Genomic DNA, 16,592 nt, shown 5'->3' on the forward strand with positions numbered 1-16,592 from the left:
ATAATTATTAAGTGGCAAAATAAGATTTTGTCAAATACAACATGCAATTCTCTTTTAAAATCGCTTGACGGTGCTAGAGCACTGGAAAAAAAACACTGCAGCCTGTAGCATGTATGCACTTTGTTTTGTCTTGTAACAGTGACATGAAACTAAAAATAAATCGCCCTTTTTATCATCCAAAGAACAATAGTAAAAATGTATGTAATGTAATCATTAGGAAAAAAAGTGATATTGTTGTTGGTGAACATATGGCAGCAATTAGATTCTACTTTATGAGATGAGGCTTCAGTCAGAAACATCACAAGGCCAAATACACCAGCACATGCGCTCAGTTCAGCACCTATGAAACCTTTAATGTGTTGACTGAATGCAGCACAATGTTAAATCACGTCGTTGCTGAAATACTTGACAGGATTTTTGGGTCAGACAAAAGTTTAATTGGGTTATCCATGTAATCGTAATTGAGATCCTTAAGGCTAATATGTATCAACTTCACAGTAACAAAGTAAACACTTTGACACACATACGCACGTAAGGACACACACACACGCACGCGCGCACGCACGCGCACACACACACGCGCGCACGCACGCGCACACACACACACACACACACACACACACACACACACACACACACACATACATACATTTTCAACACTGCTTATAGTTTAGTCTATATACCATAAATGCAATTGACATCCATCATAACTATCATAAAATACAATACAATAAAATCTCTCAACACCACATAAACGCATAGGCTACATAGGCTATCAATATATAATTTAATTTACATTTCACACCACCCATTTACCTAATCAGCAAAGAGCAGCCTTTAAACAGTCTTAAGAGTGCTATTCGATGACTAAAATTAAAGCTTTTCATTGAAACAAACTATCAAATTAGGGATGGAATATATAAACATGAACAAGTAACCAATAATATGGAACTCAGTGATGGTTAAATCTAATGTTTTCAGAGTCTTTGGTTGTTTAAATTAACAGTCTGGATACTACATGTGTTATTTTGAGTGCTAATGCACATATAACATTTCATACCACATTATTTATATTTTTATTATAATGACATTACAGTCAAGTTATGACTTCTATTGTGGCTAACCCATAAATGAACCATTTTCAGTTCATTCTCTCTAAGGACAAAATACTATCAAACACCCTACTTATGATAGTGTTGATGTGCCAAACATATTAAATTGGAATTATATTACAACTAAATATTTGTAAAACTGCTTTTTTTCTTCACAATATTGCAATTTTATTCTGATAATATTTTATGTATATATTTTCAGTTTATTCTCATTATTATATTATCTACATTTTTATATTGATGATATTTTATTCTGTAGTTTCAATATTTTCAAACTGCTATCAAAGGCATGTTAATTTTATCTGAGCGTTGAGTTTTAGAAAGTCTTGTTGGGATTGTTTCATCTGAATATTTTCTAATATTTATTTCCTATAAGGCCATTTAATGTATACATTTTGTGAAATATTTGAAATGAACAGTTTTAACAGTCATTAAAATAAGAGTACGTCATTCGAATAAATAGGCTTGTAAACATTTCAGAAAGTTGTAATCAACCTTTGGTATGTTACAACCCTAAATCGTAAATAAATATTTGCAATTCCATCATCATTACTGAAATAATTCAACATAAAATCTAATTAGACTCCTCAAGAAATCAAATTATAGTACACTGTATCCCATCCATGTTGATTTTATCATGCATGCTACTGAAAATATTTATAATACCAATATTAGTAGTCTTCTCTGTCCTGTTATGATGCTTTGTCTGCTCCTCTAGATCTACAAAGATAATCTATTACATGCAAAATGAAGATGACCAACATGCCGAAGTTATATAGCATCTTTTTGAAGACTACTGTATTCAGAGAAGATGCAAGTTGAACACCACAGTACCAGTTTCCAGTTCACTGATGTCAAACCAAAAGGGGTTTACGCACAGCTTTACACATGCACAGTTGAAATTAAAATCACACTATAATTTCTTACAAGTTTTTTTTTTCTGGCACTTTTAAGTTTCTCCTGCTTTTGAGTCCTCCTCTCACCTCTTTGTCATATTTCAGACCTTTGCTGTGCATGCATTCATCCACCCTTCCTTCATATACATTTTCACTTCAGCATTCAGACAACCAGCCAGTGATGAAGCTATGGGAGAACAAAATAAGACATTAAATTACACAAACCAATAATAGTCAAAAGATCAATTAGTTAATTGTAATATTTTTGATGATGAAAATGTATTGTAACTTGAACAAATCCATACGTACTGTGAACTGACGAACTTCACCATTGTCTACCAAATGGTGTTCTGTCTCTGGGGTGATGGCATAAGCCAGTCTCTGCACCGGTAGAAAGGTGGATGACGTTAAGTAAAAAAATAAAGCCAAGTATAATTATATTCTGCCAACACTACTGAAACATGAGAGTGACAAAGTGGCTCAGCCTTACATCACAAAACTTTCCAGGTAGGCTACAAAGTTTGTAGATGGCGTAAAGGGGCACCATGGTCATCGATGAGATGGCCAGGCACCATCCAAGCACATTAGCCCAGGGAGGAAACGTGTACGTGCCATAGTTGGGGGCGTTGAATGTTGCAAAGCTCACTACCACCATAAACTAAGAGGAATTGGGTGGAAGAAATCATCACTTCATCAGATCCAATCACATTTCCAAAGATATACAAGCTATGTTAATCGAATATGCTAAACCAGGGGTTTTCAATTGATTTTGTCCAAGGGACCATCATTTTAACCAAGAAGCAACTCGAGCACCACTGCTTTGGCGAAATATTATTATATTTTGCACCGAAGGAGGATAGACCTATACAGGCCATTAATTTGCATCTGCATGTCTATTTTTGGAATCTCTGCTACATTTGACATAATTTGGATGGGCAAATGATTCACAAAATTAGTTATAAAATATATCAAGTCTAAATATTGATTCAATTTTATTTTTAGAAATTTTACAATTATTTTCCATTTCCAATTTTGCGGACAACCTGCAATACTGCCACGGACCACTAGAGAGCCACAAACCACCAGTTGACTTTTGCATTACTAATCAATACCAAAGAAGGTAGTTCTCAGTTTTGCATTGACCCCTGTGCTAAACCGTTCGTAAATGTGAATTTGACTGTGAATGCTCCAATTTGTATGTCATATTTTTTGTTATTTTATGGTAAAAAAGAAAAACTCCTGCGAAAAAGGTAAATTAAATCAATAAAAAACAATAAAACTAACGGTTGCCTATAACACTGGTACGAGAGTTACTCACCAGGAGAAAGCAAGGGCTGACAAATTTCCAGCACAGCCTCCAGTATCTGCCTGGCCTGTGACCAATCATTTCCTCAATGTCGTCACTGAATCGGTCCACACCTAGAAGACAAGCAGACACTCAGAATTTATCCAATAACTCAGTCTGGGACAAATTCAAAAACACATTAGTCTAGCACTGACTAACAGGAACAATTCTGTTACCTTATGTATGTGTGTAAGTGTGGATTCAACATGTTCTCATCACAATTTGGTAGGAAAAAGTATAAGCAGTACCGTGTACATGTACAACTTCATTCCCCCCTCTTCACTTCATCCTTAATACGTACAGAGTATGACTTACACTATCTTCAGTTGTCCACTAAATGCAGTGCTTTACTTTGTAAGAAATCCTCCTAAATTCAAATTTTAATAAAGTGTCTCAAAGTGTGTCTTTTGTGGAAAATTTCTGAATTGTTTAAAAAATACAATCACAAGTTATAAATGATACAACAACAGTTCATTTTCCAGAGCTTTCTTTCCCAGAAGGCATCTCTTGCTGCTGAGGTTTTTATTGAGATGGACACAAGAACGAAAGACCACAGTGGCCAGGGTTGAAAGGTGCTTGTCAAAGCTATGAGGAAAGGGGGGGGAGAAAAAAAAGGCTCACCGAGGCCTCGGGCTTGATTTATCAGGCCTGCCAAGGTCGAACCCCACCAAACCCAAGAGAGAAGTTCAAGTCTGTCTTTTTTTTTCTGACCTTCAGATTTTGTTTATAATAATTTTTGCATGGTGCTGTTTGAAAATTTAATCAATCAGACACAAACACTGTTCACTGCATATATAGTGGCATGTATTCATTAATAATGGATGAGAGAATGCAAATTCAATCAAAATAAATTTGAGAATTTATTGCTTACTTAAGAAAACCCTGCACGCTATTTCACGTAGTCACAAGAACGACAACATATTGTAGGTGTGTAGCATACAACTGAAACTAAACTACATGTAACAATGTGGATGACCTGTGTAAAATTGAGTACTAAAGTTGGATTGAGGTCATTTTACTTATCAGCCAGCTGAGTAGGTTATGACAAATGGGAATTTCCTGCATCCCACATGCAGTTATCTAAACTGTACCACCACTGCTGAGTAACACAAATGAACACAGGCAGAACTCAAGTGTAGTGCAGAACTAAAACAAGGTTATTTATGTACAGAACTCTAATAATTGCATATCAGCAAATAAATGATCAACTAATAACTAATAATAACCAACTAATAACCAGAACAAATTTTCCTTCATATCTTTTTTTCATTTAATCTATTTTTTTTTTGGGAAAACAAGAATTACTTCTAGTGAGATTATTATTACTGTATTTTGTCAATTGTTGTTTAAAATTTCAGAATTTCTTTTCATCATGAAAGCGACTAAGGTTTTCTGCTTTTATGTTCCAGTAAATGGCCACAGTAGTTGTTTGCAACAACTTTGCTCTTTATCTTTTCTACTTGTTTGGAGTGGCATATTCAAAAACGAGAGAGCCACTATTGATTGCCATTTCCTGTAGCCTTACAATGGCAGTCACAACATGATGACATGATAATGATCATTTAATAGACAGATTATGCCTCAAGCAGGAGGCACATTGAGGTGGCCAGAGACTAAAGTGGTGAAAACCATTAGTGTGTGTTGACATTTTTGTTTCTTTACACTTAGGTCTAATAGAACTGGGTTACACTGAGTCACAGCACATCTATACAGACAGATTTTTCATCAGAGCCCTAATAAAACATTGGCATTGCCTGCCACGACAACATAAATGATCTTTTCTTCTCCTATCATTCTATTTCTCAGTTTCTCACTTTCTCTTACCGTAAAACCATGCAATACCGATAGCTTCAATAAGCACTCCAAACAGAATGGATGTTCCTGCGGCAAAGTGGTCCAATAGAGTAAACACATACATCCCACCCTAGATTGACAGAGAGAAACAGAGATAAAGTACTCATACTGAAATGAGTGATCCAGTATGTAAATTGAAGATCTCGATTACATAACCAAACTTCACATTTCATTAGATTATAACAATTCCAGAAAATATTAGCGGTAGTAGTACCACACCCCCTGAGTAGTAGTCTCTGCATGATACTTGCATTTGTAACGCAGAAGAGAGAGATGAGGAAAGTGGCTGACACAATGAAGAGGGTGAACAGTTCTCTGTGCTTATGGAGGCATTTGAATTCATCAATCAGACCAGTAATGACAGACTCCATTCCACCCATCTAAAAAGTACAACAACAGAAGAGAATAAACACTAGAACTTTCTTTTACACTGCTGCTCAAATGTACATCCAAAACACTTTACATTAAAAAAAAAAATCTATAATGATGTTAACTTGTCCTTGGTTACACAAATTGGTGAATGCCTTTTTTTTGATGGAAGAATTTTTATGTTCAACAGGGGAGTTTATGCAGTTGAACAGAGCAAGGTTTAAGAGGGCACAGACAGAGAGATTAGAGAAAAAACAGGACAATAGCTGAATAACACAATATATCATTATTTTAACATTAGATATTTGCAGAGGTGGGCAACGTCCTCTATCCCTGACCCACGTGTCCAGTGTAGTTGTAAAGGAAGGTGACTGTATAACTCACGGCACTGTCGATGCCTAATGTCAAGAGCATGATGAAGAAAATTACTGCCCACACCGATGACCCAGGTAAAGTGGCAATGGCTTCAGGGTAAATAACGAACACCAATCCAGCCCCTAAACACCAAAAGAAAAAGAAAAAAAGAATAAATCATCAAGTCCAGTACAAGAAGTGGTGTAAAAATTTACTACATCTTATTTTGTAGTCCACCAACACAATATCTTGCTTTTCTTGTAAAAAAAAAAAAGAAGAAAAGAAATCAATTGGAAGCAAACCCTGCGTAACAAGATTTTTTAAATCAATACCTCTTGATAATGACTGTCAACACAGGCCATTATTTTGTTTGTAAGAGCAGAATTTCTAAAACATTGCTTGTATTTGATTCCATTACATTGTGCATGATGTATGCTCACTGTTTAGTATTAATTGCAGCCAGCCTCAATTTGTTGTGAAGAATAGTTTGGTAACTCTGAACCTTTTTACTCTTTCAAGAGGTTAAATGATATCAGAGCTAATCATGGAACCAACCATTACACACATACAGTAAAAATCGTGCTTTGCGGGTTCAGCACCACGGACAGCTCCAATATGCTGTTGACATAGTGGCAGCCAAAGACTGCAATTTGAATTAAATTCAGACGGATAACCAAATGGCCTTTACCTCAGTAAAACTATCAACGGGAGGATTTATGATGTTTTGACGACAGGCAGTGGACACACAATTTAGACTTAACATAATCGTGCAGTTGTTTTCAACACTGGTGCTTTTAAAAGCTGTTGTCTCAGTCCAATACTGTACCAACTTTTTACCTATAATAGCGTTGTAAAACATCATAACTTCACAGTGATTTTTTATATGCTAATTGCAGAGACCTGTCTGTTTGGTGTTTCACTGACATTTTGATTGTTACAAAAAAACCAACTAATATTTGACTGACGTGTCTCAAGTTCAACGGCTCATCTACGAGTAATCTAATTAATTTCTACAGATCAGGAACTGAAGTTGTTTTTTTTTTTTAGTTTGTTTATTTACATTTCTGGACCCCAGTGTGTTTCTTCTACTTACGTAGATGCACAATATGTAGTGGTTCTGAATCATCTGTTAGCAATAAGCATTAAATTGAAAACTTTATAAATGACAAAAATGCATGAAAAAAAAATGCTTTAAAACAAATTGTAAATATTCTCACTCAACCCAAACTGTTATTTTTGTGTGTCATAAAAATAGCAGCATACCGTCTCTTGCAACTTTTTCCAGTGCCACATTGTGCTTGTATGACATGTAGCCAAGGAAGGAGAAGACAACAAAGCCAGAGAAGAAGCTGGTCAAAGAGTTAATGGAGCTCGTGATGATGGCGTCCCTGCATCATTAAAACCAAATCAGGTGAAGTTTGAATATGAAAAGACAGAATGCAGAATTAGTTAATACTACCTAACATAACCCAACATAATTAGTCCATCATCATCGTGTTGATAGAGCTGACCAATGAAGACCTGCATTATACCGTATATTCCTAGATGGTAAAAATTGCTGGCATCTCCAATATCGATGAATAAAGATGCTCCAGCATTATACACAAACAAAATATAATGTATAAACCCAATTAAAAACAAATAAAGCTTTGGTAAGTTTTTGTTTGAAATGTTTCAGTTTGTGTGGAAATAATATATATGGCAGGTTTCAAGAAGCTTCAAAGGGTATTGTAACTCACCTGCTGCCTTGTTTATGTGTTTGTGTGTGTGTGTGTGTGTGTGTGTGCGTGTGTGCGAGGCAACTTCCCACGTGCGAGTCTCTTTACCTGTAGCAGTTGTTGCTGAATTTGTTGTAGCTGGAAAAGGCGATTAGCACACCAAACCCAACTCCCAGTGAGAAACAGATTTGCGTGGCGGCATCGATCCAAACCTGGGGGGGAAGGGCGACAGAAAAGGTGCACTTGTGTGAAGCGGCAAACAAAAGACACAGGAGAGGAAAAAAGGCCATTATTAGGGATAATTGCAGGAAACTCATTCAACGGCAGTAGATGAAAGACGCTGGTGAATACAGGGGTAATTTTGCAAATTACAGAGCCATGCATCTATCTAATCTAATTCTCCAATTCCCTGCAATGTCTCTCTCTTTTTCACACCCTTTTTTTTTTTTTCATATGTGAGTATTTAGTTGCAGATACTTGATGATCTCGAATAAGGTAAATACAACAGCTGGGTTGAAATGGTTGTTTGTATGAAACCCTCATTTAATTAACCAGTTTTCTGAATAGAAGAAATCATTTCAAAGTTATGATTAGCGCCACTACGTTAACTGTTTCACGCCCCCCTTCCCTCCGTCATGGCCACATGAAGTTTCTGACCCCGAGAATGGGGCCATTGACATTTTTTTCGGAAGATATTTGTGAAATTGATTATTTGAGTAGGGACAAATGCTACAACTTATAAGACAATTTTTTTTAACTTTTATAGAAACACAATGAGGAACTATTACAGGAAAATTTACCAATAAAGTTTAAAAAAATTAACTATATAAAAATAGACGTATGCATTGTATTTCGCAGTCATATTTTTTATCCCCACTGTTCTTTTTTTTTTTTTTCTGCACCCAAATATCCTTACTGATTCCTGTTTTCCACTTGGCTCTCACCTTGGCATCACAGAGTTTTAGGAAATCGACAGAAAGGTAAGCCTTAATGCCATCCGTGGCTCCGGGCAGGGTGACTCCGCGGATGAGCAGCACAGTCAAGACGACATAGGGCATGGTGGCTGTGATCCACACAACCTGAGTGGGTCACAGAAGACAAATACACACATGCACACTCAGAAAAGTAGTTACAATATGCACTTTATAGACATCAAGATGGCCACGCAATAATTCGACTACTGTATCAGAGCGAGTTCAATTTAAAACACCCAGTTACATCTTTAAACCTTCTGTACACACACACAAACAAAAAATTCTGTTTCAATTCCATACCTTGCCGGACGTCTTGACACCCTTCCACAGACTGAAGTAAAGCAAAATAATGACCACACCGAGACAGGAAGTCAACTGCCATCGTGGGCGACCCAGGTCATCAATACCGCTGCTGTCCTGAATGTGGAGCACCCCCCGCCTATGGGAAGGAATATTCTGGTGAAAATCAAGAGTACACTGCTTCGATTGAAATATCCCAAATTATCAGATTTAAAACAAATCTAGGAAGTGAACGATTCTTGATGACTAACTGTGAAACCAATATGAGATATTTCAATGTAAGTATACCCTTTGGGTGTGTGTCTATAATAAACAATCAATTCTATGAGCTAAAATAAGACCTTTATCAAGGTATAAAAATTGACCTTAATGCGATGATTTAGATTATTCCAGAGAGGTTCTGACAATAAATGCAGTCATGTCTGCTGGTGGTTCACTGGAACCAGTGCAGTGCCATCTGATAATAGTGACCCCGCAGTAGTATTTATGACCAGACTCCTTCTTTCAACACGCTTTTAAACAAATCTCTTTGAAATAGGGGTTAATTGCATCTTAAAATAGCCAACTTACTCAAAGTACTCTTGAGCTGGTGTGGCCTTATAAATGTCACTGATTGTGCTGTTGTCAGCCCAGTCAGAGCAGTTTGGACTATTCCAAGAGTTGTTGCAATGCACCCAGGGGAGCTCGCTGGTGAATGAGGAGAAGAGGTAGTAGAGAGCCCAAGAGATGATGACATTATAGTAGAATCCAACATAAAGGGAAATGAGGATCACTGTAAATCCAACACCTGTGACACAAGAACGGTCATTCATCATTTAAAGTAAACATTATGACATTTGAAAGTGAAATAAATATATCTGTGCATTCATTCATTGTGAATGTAACAACTGTCTGATATAATGTAGGGCAAGAATTAACAATACTGTATATTTAAGTTTCAGTTTAAGTTTCATTATCAGTGATGTTGCAAAAGTGAAAAATTACCAGAGCCAAATTAGAATTCAAAAGAATTGTGGAAGCAATAGTTGTCCAACAGCATGCAGCCTCACAGTCCGTCAATCTACACTGACTCTCAACCTCCCTCCCTTTTCTTCAGATAAATTGATCTTCTGGGGGGGGGGGGGCATCTTGATGATCAGAATAATTACTGCCAATATGGGCATGTGTATGTATGCATTTGAATAATTACTGTTATCCCCCCACTGAGAGGCAGAGAATGACAGTGTGTGAAGTGTGTGATTAGAACGTCAATGTCTTCTCAGGAACCCAGACGGATAGCACATGTTCACAGACAGGAGGCCCACGCTTGCATACATACACACACACAAACACGCATCCACAAACACATATCCACACGCTCTCTCCCTGTCACCCACAAGGGGCTTAAACACAACTATGAGCCACCTTCAGGTTGACAAGGACATTATTGGATACAGGATGGGTGTCTGGTGGCATGCTGAGAAGCAACACTGCTTGGTGATGGTCTGTTAATAAATTTACATGGAGACAAGACCATCATCATATATATGTACTTATGTATACATATAAAATTGATGGATGGTAATACAAAACTAGATCAATAAATACAACAAAATGAGGGGAAAAACAAAGATGAAGTAGAAAAAAGATTTAAAAAAAGAAAGAAGTACCTATATACAAGAACTATATCATCCCAGCAAATTGCATCCTGGCTCATCAATATTGTTTTGAAGAGAAACCTACTGAGATTGTCAGTAGCTGTTTGACAAAAGCATCCAGACGATCGAGACAACAGTCTAAAAGCCTAATTTTCATTTGTTTTCCATCTGACTGCAATCCGAACCTGATGTTCTGGGAGGATAAACAATGCCTGTCCATGCTTGACAAAGACAAGTGAACAAAAGGAGAACTGGCAGGCAAGTGGGTAGACAAGCAGACACACATGGACATGTAGGTATTGAAGGGAAGTCAACAAGTTGACAGTGTAGTGGGAAGGTACATGGACACATGGACAGACTTTGATGGATTAAGTGGATCACGCAGGCAAAACATGTACAGTATATATGCTGACATTAGGGTAACACCCACACAATTGAGTGCCAATACAAGAGTAGTTTTTAACATTGATAATTTTGCTGGCTAATTGAATCATGTTGCTTAGGGGAGGTCAACCATATGGTCCCATAAAATGCGAACATTAACGTTAATGTTTTTGCTAACTATAGATTGTAAAAGCAGAATGAATTGCTTGCTAAAAAGATAAACGGGTATAGAATAAGCTACATGTATGCAGCTCCAAGTGATGACGTTATTTTATTACGTCCCCAATTCTCTCTTTTTTTAAATCCTTTATTTTCATCTTTCCAAAGAAATGTTAAAGGGAGGTGCAAGACAATGGTTTAGGGTTAAAAGGAAGACATTTGATTGGACCTTTGGATGGCTAAGTCAATCCCCGACCTTATTCCAATAGAGCATGTATTTCACCTCCTAAAGTGAGGATTAAAGGGAGAACGCTCTAGAATAACAACATTCCTTTTGTACCATCAAAGAAAGTAGTCAATTGAAACAGATTGTTGTAGAAAGAAGTTTTGCATCATCACAAGAGCTAAGTATAATATTGTTGTATAGTACAATGGCTCACAGTATGATTCATATTGTTAAATTCATAATTTTGACTGTTAAAATTGAGCATTATCTTTAGAAATTAGATTCAATATTAGCAACTTTAGATACTTGCGTATTGAGTGCTGGTGTAGCTAATGTGTGTTTACCTTTAAATATGGGACATATTTTCCAGACCCCTGCGGCTCCCTCTCTGTTGTACTGTCCCAGAGCCAGCTCCATGTAAAATAGAGGCATGCCCGCTATCACCATAAAGAACAGGTATGGAACCAAGAAAGCACCTGTACACACACAGACACGTTTTATTTCTATTTCCTGAACAGACATGTCAATAATGCATGTTAGTAGCACTGAGCATCCTTCAGAACGAGGTGTGAGCTTGACGATGACTACAGCTTCTAAACCTAATGAGAGCTCTATGTTAAACAGCCATAATTAGTGACCATAATTGTTGGAGCTAATCTATTCAGAGCAGCTGTGGTTGCTTTTTTATCCTTATTTTGATCTCTTGAAAGGGTTGAAAGAATTGGAGAAAAGAAACAGGAGATGATACACACTTACAGCCTTACAAAACGGGAAACATTCTTAATTCAAGCATGTAAAACTTCCACCTTCATTTCACCTTTGTCAAATGTCTTTCAATGAAACCACAAATGTAAACAGTGTCACCCTTCATTTCCACCTCAACTATTTTAATAGAGGAGGCTGATTTTCTGTCCTCTCTTTTTTCCCCCCATTACATCCAACTTCCCAAACTCAGCCATCAGCTTTAAACTCACCTCCCCCATTTTTGTAGCAGAGGTAAGGAAACCTCCAGACGTTGGCGAGATCCACCGCAAATCCAATCACTGATAGCAGGAAGTCAATTTTCTTTCCCCAAGTTTCCCTTTCCTCCTCACCACTGGAGCTGGTCTGAGTCGTGGTCGGTGCCACAAGGGTGGTAGAGGTGAACTGAACTCCGTTCTGCTCCTTCACAAGGATCAGCTCCACCTGGAAGGTTATATTCATGAGTTACCATATCCACCATTGTGGTTTGGGCATATCAGAATAGTTTTCTATTTCTTCCTTGACTTCTAGCATAATGTATCAGAATGAATTTGAATAATAATACGGCATTAGAAGCTTTATTTAAAAAAAAAAAATGTACAAAGATGGTAAAGCTTATTTTTGACTGACTTTATTATAGCTTCTACAGTCTGATAGATGCGTACTGGTGTAGAATGCCATTGCATACACACTGACGGTTCACACTGTTCAACTTGTTCTCTCAAGGAACCAAAATATCAAAACTACCTCTCAATTTAATTCGGTGCAGTTCGGTACCACAATAAAACAACAGATCAATAAAAAAAACGTAATTAGATGGGATGAGTACAATATAATATGTAATGAAGTTAGGCAAATGTTACTTTTACAAATGTTAATGTTCTCTCACTTTCCACACTATAATCAGATTTAGCACTTCATGAACGACAATGACAGCGTTACAGTATAGCACACCACACGTAATACGACATGCTGAACATCTTCACTGACCTCTTTTGCACCCATAGCATTGGAAGGGTTTTTTTCTGGGGCTATGACTGATGACATCAGGTTAACCGGGACTCTATCCTTCAGCATGGAGGGGTACTCAGCTTTCGGTAAAGGCAAATGACCCTGATTATAGAAAACAGAGGCAGATGAATGTAGAATAAACATAATAAAATGTACCTATACCCCTGCATTAATAATGAAGATCTAGGAATACGGCAAGACGCCGGAGTACCAGAGAAAACCCATGCACGCAGGAGAACATGCAAACTCCACTCAGGAAGGCCGGAGTCAAGGTTTGAACACGTAAGATTAGAACTGTAAGCCTGTCGTGCTAACTAGTACCCCACTAATGCAGTCCAAATGTTATACGCTCAGCCTAAATAAATTTATTTGAAACTGTTTAATGCTGTTAATTCCGAGCATGTTGTGATTACTTTGTTTCTGGATTTGCATACAAAGAAATTATTAGAAAATATTGTCAAAACTCAACAGGGCATGATGAAGAAAAGACATGGATAGGAGTGGGTGTATGTTTCTACAAGGCCATGGCTGCATGCTCATTACAGTTCACACTTGTTGATCGCCATTTTGCAAACACCCAATAAAATCGTCACAACATTCACTTTTTAGATCGAATTCAGCTTTGCGTCACTAAAATTAGCTGAGTAGAATGCACTGTAAAATAAACTATTAGTCTCCTGTATAAATTCCCAAGTCAACAAATTCAGAAATATACAGTCAATAAATTATAAAACAAACAAACATGAAATATATACGGCAGTGTTATATTTCACCTAAGAAGTTCATTTGAAAAAAAGGTTACCATGTTTATAGTACAACTTTGTTTGAGATTTAATCAATTTAACATCCTTTAAATTTCAAAAGACTTCACTATAAAAACTATTTATAATATACTCTGCAAACATTACTGTAAGACTAAATTGACATACAATTTTATTTTCATATATACTAGTATACATATATATGCAAACAATTATCATCTGATGGAAAACTCACCGTTCACCAGTATCAAGTGAAAAGCTCCCTCTGTTGAAAATTTCGTTTGTCACCTTCCAGTTGTGTTGAGGTTCTTAGCTTGGCTACAAAATAATAAATAACATTTTAACTTTATATATCAAAAATCATATAAAACTATTCTAAATGAAGTGAATAAAAATAGTGCAAAAAACACAGTGACAGATAAGGATAAGACACAAAAAGATCAAAAGAACTGCTAGTCAATGATGAAGTGGAATCCTCTTTGGCTACCAGAAGACCGTGTGGTCTGCTGTGGGGATCTGTCTGCAGGACCACTCTTGAAATATGAGGAACAATCAACAACACCCCCTACCCCCCTCCAGTCCCTCTGACCCCTCCCTCCTCCCATCCTCACCATGCCTTTGTCTATTCGTCCTCTTCACGATCCAAGTCACTGTAAATTTCGTCTGATAAGTATCATCCCATCTCTTTGGAAATTGAGGATGTAAAAACAGAAAATATTCACAAGTACTTTCTGTTGAATTAACAATTCTAGAACTGTTGGTCAGATTCCACCCCCACAAATTACATATACATCATTCGAATCAATTTGCCAACATCAAATTGAATATGCTTATGTTGATAATAACAAAAACTATAGTTGCTACAATGTCGTGAAAGTAGATGTAGCACCATTAACCCCTTCATAGATCGGCGTATTTAATCAAGGTGTCAGTCCACCTAAATGTGTGGGGGTATTTTCTGACATTATGCTTATAGGACCAAATAAATTGTCATTTAAAGAGAAGATTTCAGTCACATTACCTTCTTCAACAGCATCACAGTCATAAAACATATGAACCTAGAGGAAGTGTGTGGGAAGAGAACAATAGTCAAAAAATGAGATGAAATTTGAGGATGAATCCAAAATGTACTAAAACTTTTACAATAGAATACAATATACATACAACTTGAAGTGCAACAATGTATTTTACAACTGCAGCTGTAGCAAGGCGCTTTGCATGTAGCAATGGAATGACCACAAAGAGTGAAAAAAGTGAATTTAAATAAATTAATATACAGTAGCAGATCAGTAACTATGACACAGCTGTTGCTGACTACAGATACGTATCTATACTTGAAATGTCCAGTTGTCCTATAATAAGTTCTGACACCTCACCCTCACCATTTTCTGTACCGCTTTGTCCCCATGGGGTTGCGGTCGTGGTGGAGCCTATCCCAGCCCTCATCTGGCAGTAAGCGGAAAACACCCTGAACCGATTGCCAGCCAATCGCAGGGCACACAGAAACGAACAATCATCTGCACTCGCACCCACTCACTCGCACTCGTGTTCAATCGGCCTACCAAGCATGTTTTTGGGATGAGGAAACCGGACTGCCCGGAGAAAACCCATGTGGGCACAGGGAGAAGATGCAAACTATACACAGGGAGGGTGGAATCGAACTCACACCCACCTAGGACGTGAGGCGGACGTTCTAACCAGTGTGCCAACATCGACCTCGCACATTTCTGGTTAATCCATAAAACTGAGGCACCAAATAACACAATCAGCCGGCTACCCACGGACAGATTTATGATCTTTATGTTTGGAATGACAGCCTGTTGCTTGTAAGCCAATCAAAATGATTAATCAGCCACTAAAGAGCAAGAAAAGCACCCACACATCCTCAAAGGACAATCATCCATCAATCCTCAAGCCTCATATCAGATTTCATTGGGTCAAAGGCGTGGTGGGTGTATTTGTTTTTTTTTTTTCTCCCGATGGTTCAGACAACTATAATCGAGTGGGTTGTTTTCATAAATGCAACAGCTGTGACCCAGAGAAAGGAAGGGCAGAAGAGGAGGCAGAGCAAGACATGAGGTGACAGGAGAAGAGAAATAGGAATGTCAGGTAAAATGAGCCAGAGCATAGAGTCAACTGTTTTCCTATTTCAGCACAAAGAATCCAATCATCCTCATTTGTTTATCATTCATTGAATTTAGAAATATTGCCAGAACCTTACCTTTACATACGGAACATTGTTATGTACTGTGTATTGAATAGAATATAATGCCGCTGCTGACAAATCCTTCTTCCTATGTCACCCTACCTGCCGTAACATGTTCGATATGCAATTCAGAGATGTGTATGAAACATCCAGAACGTCAACTGTAAGGAAATGGAACACATTGAGGCCATTGCCACCATTTCTGGACAATTAGAACATTGCCCCAAAACACAAACTCCCAGACAACCTGCTGAGAAACCCAGTGGGTGCTCGCATATTTAATGAACACCACCCACTTGGTTGTTATTATTTAAAATATGTTGGTTGATGTAACAAAAAAAACCCCCAACACTTCTCAACAGCATTTGTTCATTCAACTTATCAATAAAGAAGAAACCACTAAGGGTTGTCTTGGTTAATTATCTTGAGAGAGGTCAACAGGAATCAGTAAGCCATAAATGTTTGAATTTCTGAGGGTGAATTAAAATGCTGTATCCTGTCTAGAACTCAACTTAGAATTACAGGCCAATTGCACACAAACATCA

The 16,592-nt window shown here is 37.4% G+C and overlaps 1 protein-coding gene across 1 annotated transcript; it reads right to left on the minus strand.

Moving 5' to 3' along the window:
* Nucleotides 1–433: 433 nt before the first annotated feature.
* Nucleotides 434–14,333, minus strand: slc6a3 (solute carrier family 6 member 3). Its single transcript, XM_088386718.1, has 16 exons — nt 14,077–14,333; nt 13,060–13,182; nt 12,303–12,513; nt 11,673–11,804; nt 9,493–9,709; nt 8,923–9,061; nt 8,593–8,727; nt 7,757–7,860; nt 7,194–7,318; nt 5,961–6,073; nt 5,459–5,587; nt 5,178–5,277; nt 3,327–3,427; nt 2,499–2,666; nt 2,318–2,389; nt 434–2,195 (listed from the first exon to the last, which is right to left on the minus strand). The coding sequence occupies exons 2-16, from the start codon at nt 13,144–13,146 to the stop codon at nt 2,172–2,174; spliced, it is 1,857 nt and encodes a 618-aa protein (XP_088242844.1). The 5' UTR covers nt 13,147–13,182; nt 14,077–14,333; the 3' UTR covers nt 434–2,171.
* Between the last annotated feature and the right edge of the window lie 2,259 nt (nt 14,334–16,592).

This window comes from Syngnathus floridae, chromosome 10 (assembly GCF_059516105.1).
Source record: "Syngnathus floridae isolate MCC-2025c chromosome 10, RoL_Sflo_1.0, whole genome shotgun sequence".
Lineage (NCBI taxonomy): Eukaryota > Metazoa > Chordata > Actinopteri > Syngnathiformes > Syngnathidae > Syngnathus > Syngnathus floridae.

Excerpts from the sequence above, each read along its gene's own strand:
- slc6a3 (XM_088386718.1), bottom strand. The coding sequence starts at position 13,146 with ATGCTGAAGGATAGAGTCCCGGTTAACCTGATGTCATCAGTCATAGCC. Across the intron at positions 9,710-11,672 it reads AATATGTCCCATATTTAAAG|GTGTTGGATTTACAGTGATC; the intron begins GTAAACACACAT and ends CTTGTGTCACAG. Across the intron at positions 3,428-5,177 it reads CGGTATTGCATGGTTTTACG|GTGTGGACCGATTCAGTGAC; the intron begins GTAAGAGAAAGT and ends CTTGTCTTCTAG.